A 13,527-nucleotide genomic window follows, 5' to 3' on the forward strand; every position below is an offset into this window, starting at 1 on the left:
CATAAGCCTTACCTCATCACTGGTGAGTTTCTTTGCTTTAAGTAAACGTTGTGCTCTGTCATCATCTGATCCTTCATCACTATCAGAAGAATAAATTCTAGCTCGTTCCTCTGAAAACAAAAGTGAAATCATTTAAAAGTGTGTAATTAGAATTGGCTTCCCAGGACTTCAACTCCCAGCATCCTACTTTCCTTGTTACGTTATTTGCTAACATAGGGAGGATGTAAGTTTTGTGTAGCCCCACTTCTCTCTCTCTTTCCCTTGATCGCAAGTGGCAGAAGCAGACAGGAGACGTTACTCACATGGGTTTACTTTTGGTAAGATAATTAGGTTTGAACTTGTATCACTTTTAGGTTTTTTTTCCTACTTCAAGTGATTATTAATAAACTTTATAATTGTAATACCTGGAGTTATGGCATATTAATTATAATCTTATATTATGGTGACCAGAAGTCTAAAGTTTAGAACCCCAGAAATATGACCAAAGGAATCTAGATGGATTGTGATACTCAGGAGGGGAAGGAACCTTAAAGAGTCTGGAGGTGAATTTTTTAGCTTCTCAGACTCCATTGCTAACTGTTTCAGTTTCTTCCCCTCCAAATAGTGAAGAAGCCTCTGTAACAGCTATCAGAATTGGAGAAAAGGACTTCTGAATTGATTGCTCACATCTGTCACATATATTATATTTGCTGATTGTCTGATTTAAGATATAATTTTGTTTTTAAGTTCATATATTAATCCAATATATACTATTCTGTTACCCTGTGTCATTTTCAGCAACTGTGTTTTGACTATTTAGCTATATATTCTGTTACATTATCTTTATTTGTACCTCCCCTATGACTGGACTGGAAAAAATACCATTGTAAAAGCCCATAGTCTCCTTGGATAAACCCTTTCCATGGCTAGGCCATAAGTCCTTATGGATACTGGGTTTGTCACCAGATCCGTCGAGGTCACATATTGCCTATAAAGCCTTTTGTGCCTTTTTGCCTTTGTTAATTGTCATAGATGATGATGGATGGACTCCATCAAACTGCTTAAAACCTGTATACAACCTTTGGAGAATTTAAACCTAAAGATTTTAAGGGATCTTCACATGTGATTTTTCAAGATATCTAGGAGCACCACTACTTCAGATTGGTCATTTGCCTGCCTTTGAGTTATTTGTAACAAAAGATCCATTTAGTAGTTGAAGTGAAATACAATAGTCTCATACAGGAGGTAGGAAGGTTTTCCTAGGGGGCATGGTACCTCTGGATGGCTCCTGAGAGGAAGAATTTCCCAGGTAGCCTACTGGCTTCTGGATGGTTTTTATATTTGTACTCTTCAGCTTACTCTACCCTTCCACCAAAATCATCTAGATTCTTGGTGACATTTTAGACCCAAAAGGTTTTCATTGGCAGTACAGAGGTTTATGTTTTTCTGGGTACTCCCACCAAATTTTGGAATGATGGCAATAATAGGCTTTGTTAGAAATATCTGTACCCGTTTGAGAGATTGGCTAGATCTGGAGAACTTGTGACAAGTATCCATGAGCTTCAAAGGTTGTATTTTTTTTGTTTTTTAAATGTCACACAGTAACTCATGTGAATTTTAATGATAGCGAGTTTGTTTTGCTATTATCATTAAATGGGCTCTCGTGGTTTGGGGGATTTTGGCACTTCTTGAATGTCCATTGGTGGTTGCACTACTGTTATTTATTTTATTTTATGCATGTATGTATTTATTTATTTAGCCCTTACCTTCCATCTTGGATACTGTGTATTGGCTCCAAGGCAAAAGAGTGGCAAGGGTTAGGCAATGGGGGTTAAGTGACTTACCCAGGATCACACAGCTAGGAAGTGTCTAAGGCCAGATTTGAACCCAGGACCTCCTGTCTCTAAGGTCTGGCTCTCAATCCACTGAGCCACCCAGGTGCCCTCTACTGTTTTTTATAAAACTGTTACCTGGTAAGAAATTATGTACACTCACACTGTGGTTCATGGCCAAGTCAAAAAGGAAATGGATCTCATGTTGAGGTGAGAAACTTTTGTATTGTGTCTCACCTTGGGCAAACACAGTGTGTCACTAATTGTGAACTATATTTTTTGATTTTTAAAAATTTTATTATTGCTTTTGTTTGCATGTACAATAGAGTATTTGAGTTTTCTTTTTTCTCTCATTTTTTTGTACTTGAAGTACGTTACCAGTATTAATGGTTTTTTGATTTTGCACTAATATAAGTTTACAATATCCATTAGCCCTAATATTAATGCATAGCCAAAAGCTTTAGACTATGGAAGCCTGTCATTGATAGTTAAATCTTATGGGACTTTGATTAATGATTCCAGGAGGTGGGATCACAAAAGAACCATTATACAGGGCCAAAAAACACAAGGTCAAGGAGACCAACCAATCCCAATGGAATTAATGAGAATCTGCGCCAAGACGGAGAATTGGGGTTCAAGGAAGCAGTTGTTTGACATCAGACGAAGGATTTCCTTGTGCCAGATTCAAAGTACCTCAGTCTAGCGGCCATTTTGACTCCCCTATCTCGAAGAGTGAAGGTAAAATCAGACCAGGGAATGATATTTCCCATTTGCTGCAAAAATCTAGTCCCTTTTCTGCCTTTCATAGTGTAGCAATTTTCTGGTTGCAATGTCCTGGTTGCTGATTGGGTAAGTGCATATTGCTGCAATGGTCCTACAGTCTGGTGGGGCATAAATCACTTTACTAGACCCTGATTCAAGGACCTCTTATGGGCTTATTCTTGCTTACTCAGAATTTTTATATACTATTTAATTATTATTTTCTTCTTTTCTTCTGTTTTTTTTTAATGTTTTAAACTTCCTTTTGACAATTGATTCACATACCTCATAACTCTGCCATGTATCCCTGGGTGATCCATGTGTTGGTCAACACCCTCCTCAGGGGGACTTTATAACTGTTTTGTAATTTTAGGTTTATAAAATTTTTTCTTGTTTGAGAGTAATTTTAGGGTAAGAAACTTGTTACTTTCCTGAACCTAGAAAGTGAACTATTTGGAGAAGGTGCCATGGAGATACCTGTTGAAACCTCACACTGCACCAAAAGATCCAGAATGAACTTGGGGATGCAGTGATATTGAACTGTGGGGGATTGAACACATGTATTTTAAATGTACACTCTTATGCCAAAGGGGATTGCCCCTAATTGGCTTTTTGTCAATGTACCTAGCAATCATTAGTTTTATTCTCTTTTATTTCCTTTTTATCCCCAAGTTATTGTAATTTCCCCTTAGAAAGTACAATATTGTATGTCCCTCTGGTTCAAAACCTTTAGAGATATATGTTGATTATGTGTACTTATTCTATGGGGAAACTAGGCATGTAAATCTGGGAGATTTCTACATGCTCATTTTCCAAGGGAATCACAGAGGGATTGTGTAATTAGAATTGGCTCCCTAGGACTTAAATTCCCAGCATCCCACTTTCATTCTTATATTACATGCTAATGTAGGAAGATATATTTTCTGTAGCCCCACTTCTCTCTCTCTTTCCCCTGATTGCAGTGGCAGAAGCGGGCAGGAGAAGTTACTCACATGGGTTTACTTTGAACTTCTATTTTTTTTCTACTTCAAGTGATTATTAATAAACTTTATAAATATAATACTTGGAGCTATTGCATATTAATTTAAATCTTAAAAAACACATGTTTGATCTTGGAAGGGAAAGCTAGAAAAAGTTGATCTGAGAAAGATTTGGAGGTTTTAGTGGACACACTCAATGAGTCAATTTTGTAATAAGGCATCTCCAAAATGTGCTCATAAAATCTTGGACTGCTTTGAGAAGCAGAGCATCGAGGAATAAGAGGGCATTAATTACTCTGTACTCTGCCTTGGCCAGACTGTATCTGCAATGTGGTGCTCAGTTTTATATTTCAGTATACTGTATTTCATTTTACAGAAAAAATGGGTCCCTAAACAAGAGCCTAAAGTGAGCTATACAGAAAGATATTTATGGGTATATTTTTAAAGAGAAGGTGCACAATTCATTAAAGCAAAAGCTCTTTTAGGAAGGACATTGATAAAACTATGAAAATTAAAATTAACTCTCCCATGATTATAATCATGGATTATAAGATTAAAATTGTAACCACTGCCTATTTTTAGATTTAATCACCAAAAGTGTAAACACCCTACTTAAAAGTTGAGTATGGAGATCTGCCCATTTTTAGATCTAATCACCAAAGTGTAAACATCTCATTTAATCATTAAGTGGGAGGTCCATGACCAACGTGTGCAATAGTGGGTGACGAAATCAGAATTAAACTAACTGCCTCAGGACAGTCTTAAAGCAAAGCTTCAACTGTGATTGGTAGACATAAAATTAGGGGAAGACAACAGAAAGTGACACAAAAGAAGCATCTTAGGAGCTGTCACTTCCTGTGAGAGATAGTTCTTCATTTTTTGGAAGTGGAGCCTGGAAACAATTCAGAGTGGAGTGGAATGAGACCCTGTCCCTGTTAAGGCTGTTCTAAAATCTCCTCCTTTGAACTAACACATGGTGAGTGAAAAGCTGACTCAACCGCTAGATTTTCTGAAAAAATTAACCTCAAAACTGAACAGAATGCAGAGGACAGTGGCCACTAAGGTGAAGGCGTTTCAGTTGGTGCCAGAGTATCCAATGAAAAATTATCCCTGAAGCAAAGAAGAATTAAGTAGGAAATGGCTGCTTTCCAGTTGAAGAGACATGGAAGGTGAATTAGACTTGTTCTGGTTGAACTGAAGACCAAGGAGGTAAATTGCTTGGGGGAGGGAATTCCAAAGATACAAATTTAAACTTGATATGAATAAAAAATTTCCGAATTATTGCTGTTATCCGAAAGTGAGAAAGACTGTTTTGGTGGTAGTAGTTCTCCCAAACTATAGAGAATTTGGAACTGAGGAAAAAATTTAAGTTTGCGTATTAAAATTAAATAAAAAGAAAAACCAACAGTTAATAACATATTCTTGATGTCCATGAAGAATTGAATGGCAATATACATGAAAAAAAGTTTTCCTCAAAGGCTATTAAACTTTCTATTCTCTCATCCTGTTGTTCCTTCCCACTTCAGTTCTCTTTTAACTGGTCACAAAATAGATCTTAGTTCTCTAGTCTACATTTTTTAGTATTAGCTAGATGTACTAGGTTTCATACTCCTTATTCTTAATCTAAAAATCAGAAAAGTTGAATATTTCATTTCTCTCACAAAAAATCACAAATGATTGTTTTTTTTTTTAATTTCACTGTGATTACTGTATTTCACTTTACAGGAAAAAAAGGGTCCTTAAAAACAAGAGCCTAAAATGAGCTATATAGAGACATATTTATGTGTACATTTTTAAAGAGAAGGAGCACAATTCATTAAAGCAATAGCAGCCTGTGTGAAGCTACATGCAGGGTTATGGGTGAGAGCTGAACCCATCAAAACTATCGTATGGAGGGCAAGGGAAAAACAGGGGAGAAGTATATGGATAAAAAAACAGTAATCTTGTAGAAAGAAAGGGGAGCTACAAGTAATAAAGAGGTGAAGGAAGAGGTAAAGATTTATTACTTTTTAAAGTAAGTTAGAATCTGATTTGATTCAGCTTCTTTTACTTCAGAATCACAGAGGAATAAAAATAAAAAATCACTACTTTTCAAAATGGAACCTAGTCCATGAATGCATTTTAATTTAAAATCCAAGATTTTTGATTTTTTGTTTGAGATTGTATTTTTATATATTTTTATAAAAATCCAAAAATCCAAAAACCCACACTACATCAAGAAGATCAAGAATGAACTTTGGGTGTGGTTGATTGAACTGATGTTTGATTCAACATTTACTGTAAATGCACACATTATTGCCAAAGGGACTGCCCCTAATTTGGCTTTCTGTCAATGCGCCTAGCAAAACATTGTTTTTGCTTTCTTTCTTTTCTATTCCTCCCTAACTACTCAAATTTCCTCTTAGGAAATTGAATATTGTATGAATCTGTAGTTAGAAGTGCATTTAGGACTACAAGATGATTATGTTAAATGATCAACGGGGAGACTAGTCTCCCAATGATCATCAGGGGGGATTGTGAATCTTAAAGCTGCTCAAACTTTACCTTAAAACATTTGGTTTAGGCTATTCCCCATTTAAACAATAGAGGTACTTAGGAATGTATGTGAGAACTTTAAAATTACTCCACCCATACTTAGGCATACTTTAGGGGAGGATAAAGTTGTAAAACTCCTTACTGAACAATGAAAAAGTCCCCAACTCATACTTTTAGTGAGGCCAAGCCCTTAAGCTAGGTCTATTTTTAGATCTAATACAAAAAGGTGCTAAATACCTGTGAAGGTCAAATTAATCACTAAAAGGTCAGGCAACTTTCAAGGGACAACCTTAACAAAAGAGATGTGAAGTTTTAGTCTACCCAGAGAAGTTGTGAACTAAAGAAGATGTGAATTAAGAATGGTCAGTACTGTGAAAACGTCTACTGTGATTTTGGTAGATGTGAAAACTTAGGGGAGGTGACATAGGAGAAAATTGTCTTTAAAAGAGGTGAGAAGGCCTCTGAACTGAGTCAGCTTTTGATACCTGAATTGGAGGGGCTCTCTCTCAGTGGCTGAACTTAGTTCAGCTTCCTGAGCTAAACTGGAGGGTCTCTCTGAACACTAGAGTTTTGCTTAGAAGGATCTTGTGGTGAGTAATTAAAGACTAAGTTTTCTCTCTTAAGGAGAAAGACCTAGGCCATTGGCCTAGGCCCAACCCCTTTTCCTATTATTTCATCTTACTCTGTTTCTCTCCCTTTCTTTAATTCCTTAATTTGTATTAATTAAAATCTCCATAAAACCCAGCTGACTTGGGTATTTCATATTTGGGAATTAATTCCCATGGCGACCACTTATTTTTGATATAAATCAAGACACAAAAAATTATTTTCACAGTTTATGGAAACCACTCTTTTGTCTGTAACATGAAAAGGGTACACATGTGATTTCCCCAAGTCAACAAGCATTTATGAAGTTCCAATGAGCCATGCCCTGTGCTAAACCCTGGGGGTGGGTGGTTGGGCGGGGGGAGGTGGGTGGGTACAAAGAACAACAAAAACCAGTCCCTGCTCTCCAGGAACTCAATATACAAATAACTGAGTACAGACAGACAGACAAGATCAGATGGGACAAAGGCCCCAAGGTTAGGGAGGCCCAGAAAAGGTTTACAGAAGGTGTGACGTTAGTTGCTACAAAGGAAGTCTGGTGAAGGTGAGGGAAGAGCATTCTAGGCACAGACAGCCCATGAAAATGCCCTGAGGCAAAGAGAGGGAGACCTTGCTTGAGGAATAACAAGCACAGGAGTGTGACTGGATCCCAGAGTGAAGGAAGAGCAAGATATAAGAATGCTGGAAACACAGGAGAAGGCAAGGCTATGAAGAGCTTTCAAAGCCAAAAAGGATCTTCTATTTGATCATGGAAGTGATGAAAGGCCACTGAAGTTACTGGATGAGGGAGGGTCATGTCAGACCCACCCTTATGAAGATCACTGACAGCTGAGTGAAGGGTGAAATGGAGTGAGGAGAGACTTGAGAAAAAGAGATCAACCAGAAGGCTATGCATCTGTCTGGTCATGAGGCCATGAAGGCCCTTCTCATCATCTCTCAAAAGGGCAATGACAGAGGAAAGAAAAGGAAGTATATAGAACTTCCTAAGAAAAAATCCCCAGGGCCTGATGGATTCACCTGTGAATTCTATCAAACATTCAGAGAACAGTTAACCCCAATACTATACAAACTATTTGACATAATAAGCAAAGAGGGAGTTCTACCAAACTCCTTTTACGACACAAACATGGTACTGATTCCAAAACCAGGCAGGTCAAAAACAGAGAAAGAAAACTATAGACCAATCTCCCTAATGAATATAGATGCAAAAATTTTAAATAGGATACTAGCAAAAAGACTCCAGCAAGTGATCAGAAGGATCATTCACCATGATCAAGTAGGATTCATACCAGGGATGCAGGGCTGGTTCAACATTAGGAAAACCATCCACATAATTGACCACATCAACAAGCAAACTAGCAAGAACCACATGATTATCTCAATAGATGCAGAAAAAGCCTTTGATAAAATACAACACCCATTCCTATTAAAAACACTAGAAAGCATAGGAATAGAAGGGTCATTCCTAAAAATAATAAACAGTATATATCTAAAACCAACAGCTAATATCATCTGCAATGGGGATAAACTAGATGCATTCCCAATAAGATCAGGAGTGAAACAAGGATGCCCATTATCACCTCTACTATTTGACATTGTACTAGAAACACTAGCAGTAGCAATTAGAGAAGATAAAGAAATTGAAGGTATCAGAATAGGCAAGGAGGAGACCAAGTTATCACTCTTTGCGGATGACATGATGGTCTACTTAAAGAATCCTAGAGATTCAACCAAAAAGCTAATTGAAATAATCAACAACTTTAGCAAAGTTGCAGGATACAAAATAAACCCACATAAATCATCAGCTTTTCTATATATCTCCAACACAGCTCAGCAGCAAGAACTAGAAAGAGAAATCCCATTCAAAATCACCTTAGACAAAATAAAATACCTAGGAATCTATCTCCCAAGACAAACACAGGAACTATATGAACACAACTACAAAACACTCGCCACACAACTAAAACTAGACTTGAACAATTGGAAAAACATTAACTGCTCATGGATAGGACGAGCCAATATAATAAAAATGACCATCCTACCCAAACTTATTTATCTATTTAGTGCCATACCCATTGAACTACCAAAATACTTCTTCACTGATTTAGAAAAAACCATAACAAAGTTCATTTGGAAGAACAAAAGATCAAGGATATCCAGGGAAATAATGAAAAAAAACACATATGATGGGGGCCTTGCAGTCCCAGACCTCAAACTATATTACAAAGCAGCAGTCATCAAAACAATTTGGTACTGGCTAAGAAACAGAAAGGAAGATCAGTGGAATAGACTGGGGGAAAACGACCTCAGCAAGACAGTATACGATAAACCCAAAGATCCCAGCTTTTGGGACAAAAATCCACTATTCGATAAAAACTGCTGGGAAAATTGGAAGACAGTGTGGGAGAGACTAGGAATAGATCAACACCTCACACCCTACACCAAGATAAATTCAAAATGGGTGAGTGACTTAAACATAAAGAAGGAAACCATAAGTAAATTGGGTAAACACAGAATAGTATACATGTCAGACCTTTGGGAGGGGAAAGGCTTTAAAACCAAGCAAGATATAGAAAGAATCACAAAATGTAAAATAAATAATTTTGACTACATCAAACTAAAAAGCTTTTGTACAAACAAAACCAATATAACTAAAATCAGAAGGGAAACAACAAATTGGGAAAAAATCTTCATAGAAACCTCTGACAAAGGTTTAATTACTCATATTTATAATGAGCTAAATCAATTGTACAAAAAATCAAGCCATTCTCCAATTGATAAATGGGCAAGGGAAATGGATAGGCAGTTCTCAGATAAAGAAATCAAAACTATTAACAAGCACATGAAGAAGTGTTCTACATCTCTTATAATCAGAGAGATGCAAATCAAAACAACTCTGAGGTATCACCTCACACCTAGCAGATTGGCTAACATAACAGCAAAGGAAAGTAATGAATGCTGGAGGGGATGTGGCAAAGTAGGGACATTAATTCATTGCTGGTGGAGTTGTGAACTGATCCAACCATTTTGGAGGGCAATTTGGAACTATGCCCAAAGGGCGACAAAAGAATATCTACCCTTTGACCCAGCCATAGCACTGCTGGGTCTGTACCCCAAAGAGATAATGGACACAAAGACTTGTACAAAAATATTCATAGCTGCGCTCTTTGTGGTGGCCCAAAACTGGAAAACGAGGGGATGCCCATCAATTGGGGAATGGCTGAACAAACTGTGGTATATGTTGGTGATGGAATACTATTGTGCTCAAAGGAATAATAAAGTGGAGGGATTCCATGGAGACTGGAACAACCTCCAGGAAGTGATGCAGAGCGAGAGGAGCAGAACCAGGAGAACATTGTACACAGAGACTAATACACTGTGGTATAATCGAACGTAATGGACTTCTCCATTAGTGGCGGTGTAATGTCCCTGAACAACTTGCAGGGATCCAGGAGAAAAAAACACCATTCATAAGCAAAGGATAAACTATGGGAGTGGAAACACCGAGAAAAAGCAACTGCCTGAATACAGAGGTTGAGGGGACATGACAGAGGATAGACTTTAAATGAACACTCTAATGCAAATACTATCAACAAAGCAATGGGTTCAAATCAAGAAAACATCTAATGCCCAGTGGACTTACGCGTCGGCTATGGGGGGTGGGGGGGAGGAAAAGAAAATGATCTATGTCTTTAACGAATAATGCTTGGAAATGATCAAATAAAATATATTTAAAAAAAAGAAAGAATGCAAAAAAAAAAAAAAGATTAAAAAAAAAAAAAAAAAGAAAAGGAAGTATATGAAAGATGTCAGGCAAGTAAAAACAAGAAGACTTGGCAACAGATTGAAAAAGGCAAGCGGGAGAAAAGAGTTGAGGATGACATCTAAGTGGGAAACCTGGCTGACCAGAATTGGCAAGAAATTTTGGAATACGGGAAAGTTTGGAAGAGAAAATAGGTTCAGTTTTAGACACATTAAATTTAAGATGTCTATGGGATATGTGGTTCAAGATATCCAATAGGCAGACAGAAATGTAAGCCTGGAGGTCAGGTCAGGCAAGACAATGGGGCAAGCAGATCTGTAAATCATCTTCCTAGACATGGTTGCTCCCACTCCTCACAAATTTACTTCCTATCAAGTACTTATCAGTGGATAAGCTATTTCTCTCCAGTAGAATAAAAAACTTTTTCCATCTTGTATTTGTATTCCAAGTGCCTAGCACTGTGCTTGACATGCAGCAGACTTAAAGAATACTTACTGAATTAAGTAGAAAGAAAAGTTGTTGCCATTAAAAAAAAAGTTCCTAATTATCCTACTACATGCTTATTTTAAAGTCTGGTTATGGTTTGTTCCCTGAAGAACTTTTTGGGCCTCAAGATAAAATGTTCATTAATCCTTGAAAAAGATATGATTTTCCATGGCGTGGGGATTCAAATTACATAGTGTGCAAGTTAAAATGCCAAAATTTAATTTCAATTAAAATTTCAATTCATTTAGTTTTATCTAAAACATCTAAAACTCACCTCTTATGCCACCTTTATATCTGTTTTTAATAGCTGCCAGGCTAATTGACTCTTCTCCCTCATCTTCTTCATCATAACGATCTGGTTCTAAATAGTTTGCGCTAAGTCCTCGCTGATGTTGTTTCTCTCGCATTCTTCGCTGCTGAGACTCTCTACGAATGGAAGCTCTTAACCGTTCCTCCTCTTTCTGTCAAGGAAATCAAATATCATTAGTTGACTAAATACATTACAAATAATGAGTTTCATTTATTTCTGAGCTCTTAAAAATCCTTTTTTTCCCCCATTATTAAGTAATTTTTTTCTGTTCGTTAAACCAGATATAACGATTATTTTTCTTTAGTCACAGAAGGGAAATGTAAAGAGGTAAGTGAAATATATTACTTATCTAGACTGGAAAGAACCTACACAGCAATATTCTTCAGGAATTCTTTGGCAGGTACAGATTCCTCCAAGTTATGGCGATGAGTCCAGTAAAGATAACAACATGCAAAAGATTCCCTAAGCTTACTCCTTGAAGCAGAAAAGGTCATTTTAGCCATCCTGGAGCATCAGATGAACTGTTATGAGATTTATTTATCTAGAAACTACAAACTGATCATAAGTCTGGGCCCTTCAATTCACATGTCATTCCAGCTAATGGCCACTAGTAATGGGAAACACAGGTAGGTATCTAATTAGAATATGAAGCTTTATTTTCACTTCATTAATTAGTTGTAATGATTGAATTCCTAAGAACTAAGAGATATGTACAGGTGTCTTATTCTCCATAGCACTTCCCTTCCTTTTTCAACTAGTGGGAGCCAGTTTATGTAAGTACAAATCCATTATTACACTAAAGTCTATGCAATATATATATATATATTTTTTTTTTTTTAATTAAGCAGAATTTAGTTGTACTAAAAACCATCTTAAAAAATATACCCTAATTTCAAGACTTGGAGACAAATTAGATAATTTCCAGCTTAACTATAAAAATCCCTACCAAAGCTACTCTGAAAAATAAGGGAAAGAGGAACAAGCTAGATGGCTTGGTAGAGAGAGTGCCAGGCCTAGAAATAGGAGGACTTGCATTCAAATATGACCTCAGACAATTATATGTGATCACTTATCCTCTTTTGTCAACCCTTGTCTTTCCTGTCTAAGACAGGAAGTAAAGGTTTAAAAAAAAAATAAACAAGGAAAAGGAACTCCCAAGACAATCATATGCCATTTACTTTTAAGGAGATCTCTACCATTACTCCTGCATGGATTCTATCCTCTTTTCAGAAGGTTACATAGAAAACTCGAGATTTTATGGCCAATTCTAGATAAGGAAAACTATGGATTTGCATGTTGATTTCATAATCACACTATGGCAATATCTGGCTTGGCTGAACCTGCCTCTGAGGACAAAGTAGGAGGGTTTAACAAAAAGGCAGGTATCCAAGAGAATAAAAATGACAAAGTTGGCAGAGGGAGACAGAACCAGCAAACTAAGCTGACAATGAGACTGGAGGCAGGGTGCCATTGCACCTGGATGAATCCTCCCTCTTCTTTTTCCTGTAAAACTCTTTCCCAAAAAAGGGACACTCTATAGAAAACATAGCTGAGAAATAAATGACAAACCTGACAGAGTAAGAAAGAAGACAATGTTTGTGACACTGTATTCTGCTTGTCAGAAAAGATAAGCTAGCAGCACAATAACTCTGTCTTTTAGGGGTATCTTGTCAGACAATTTGTGCACCCATTTATGAATTCTACAAATTTGGAATTCTGAAAAGCATACCATCATAAATTAATCTAATACATTCCAATCACCAACTAATTAGTGTTGATCTAGCCATAATTCCATCTATGGTCTCCATTCTATCTTATCCAATATCTAATGAGACTCTCTACCATTATTTAATTTATCGGTATCTTTTGATTTTTATATCACCTTCATTTCCAACCACTTCTCACTTATATAACACATACAAAACAACCAGGAAGTCATCCCTAGTCACAAAGATTTTTAAAGCAGTTTAGCAAAATAAATCCACACTGCAACAATGTGACCATTCCGCAGATTCCTCACACAAAGTAACCCATCTCTGATAGAATACGCAAAAATCTACCCCACCCAAAGTCTCCCCTCTGCAATGAAAAAAAGGAGCATTTTCTTAATTTCTTCCAATTTTCTCAATTCTTCAACCCTTTTGATCTGACTTTATAAGCAGGTGCCAAAGTGATCTAAATGGCTATGGCTATTAAAATGTCTTTTCAACCGCATCATAAAATATGCAACTGAATAACTGCTGATATTACCTAGGCAAAAACCCGAATCAAACTTTT

General features: G+C 36.8%; 1 protein-coding gene across 1 annotated transcript in view; it reads right to left on the minus strand.

The window, feature by feature from the left end:
* The window catches only part of LEO1 (LEO1 homolog, Paf1/RNA polymerase II complex component), a 107,127-nt gene that overhangs the window by 8,795 nt on the left and 84,805 nt on the right, over positions 1 to 13,527 (minus strand). Inside the window, exons 11-12 of the mRNA XM_007479961.3 lie at positions 11,215 to 11,401; positions 13 to 110 (exon numbers count right to left, since the gene is read on the minus strand). Coding sequence (XP_007480023.2) covers positions 13 to 110; positions 11,215 to 11,401 — 285 coding nt within the window. The remainder of the gene's footprint in view (positions 1 to 12; positions 111 to 11,214; positions 11,402 to 13,527) is intronic.

This window comes from Monodelphis domestica, chromosome 1, assembly GCF_027887165.1.
Source record: "Monodelphis domestica isolate mMonDom1 chromosome 1, mMonDom1.pri, whole genome shotgun sequence".
Lineage (NCBI taxonomy): Eukaryota > Metazoa > Chordata > Mammalia > Didelphimorphia > Didelphidae > Monodelphis > Monodelphis domestica.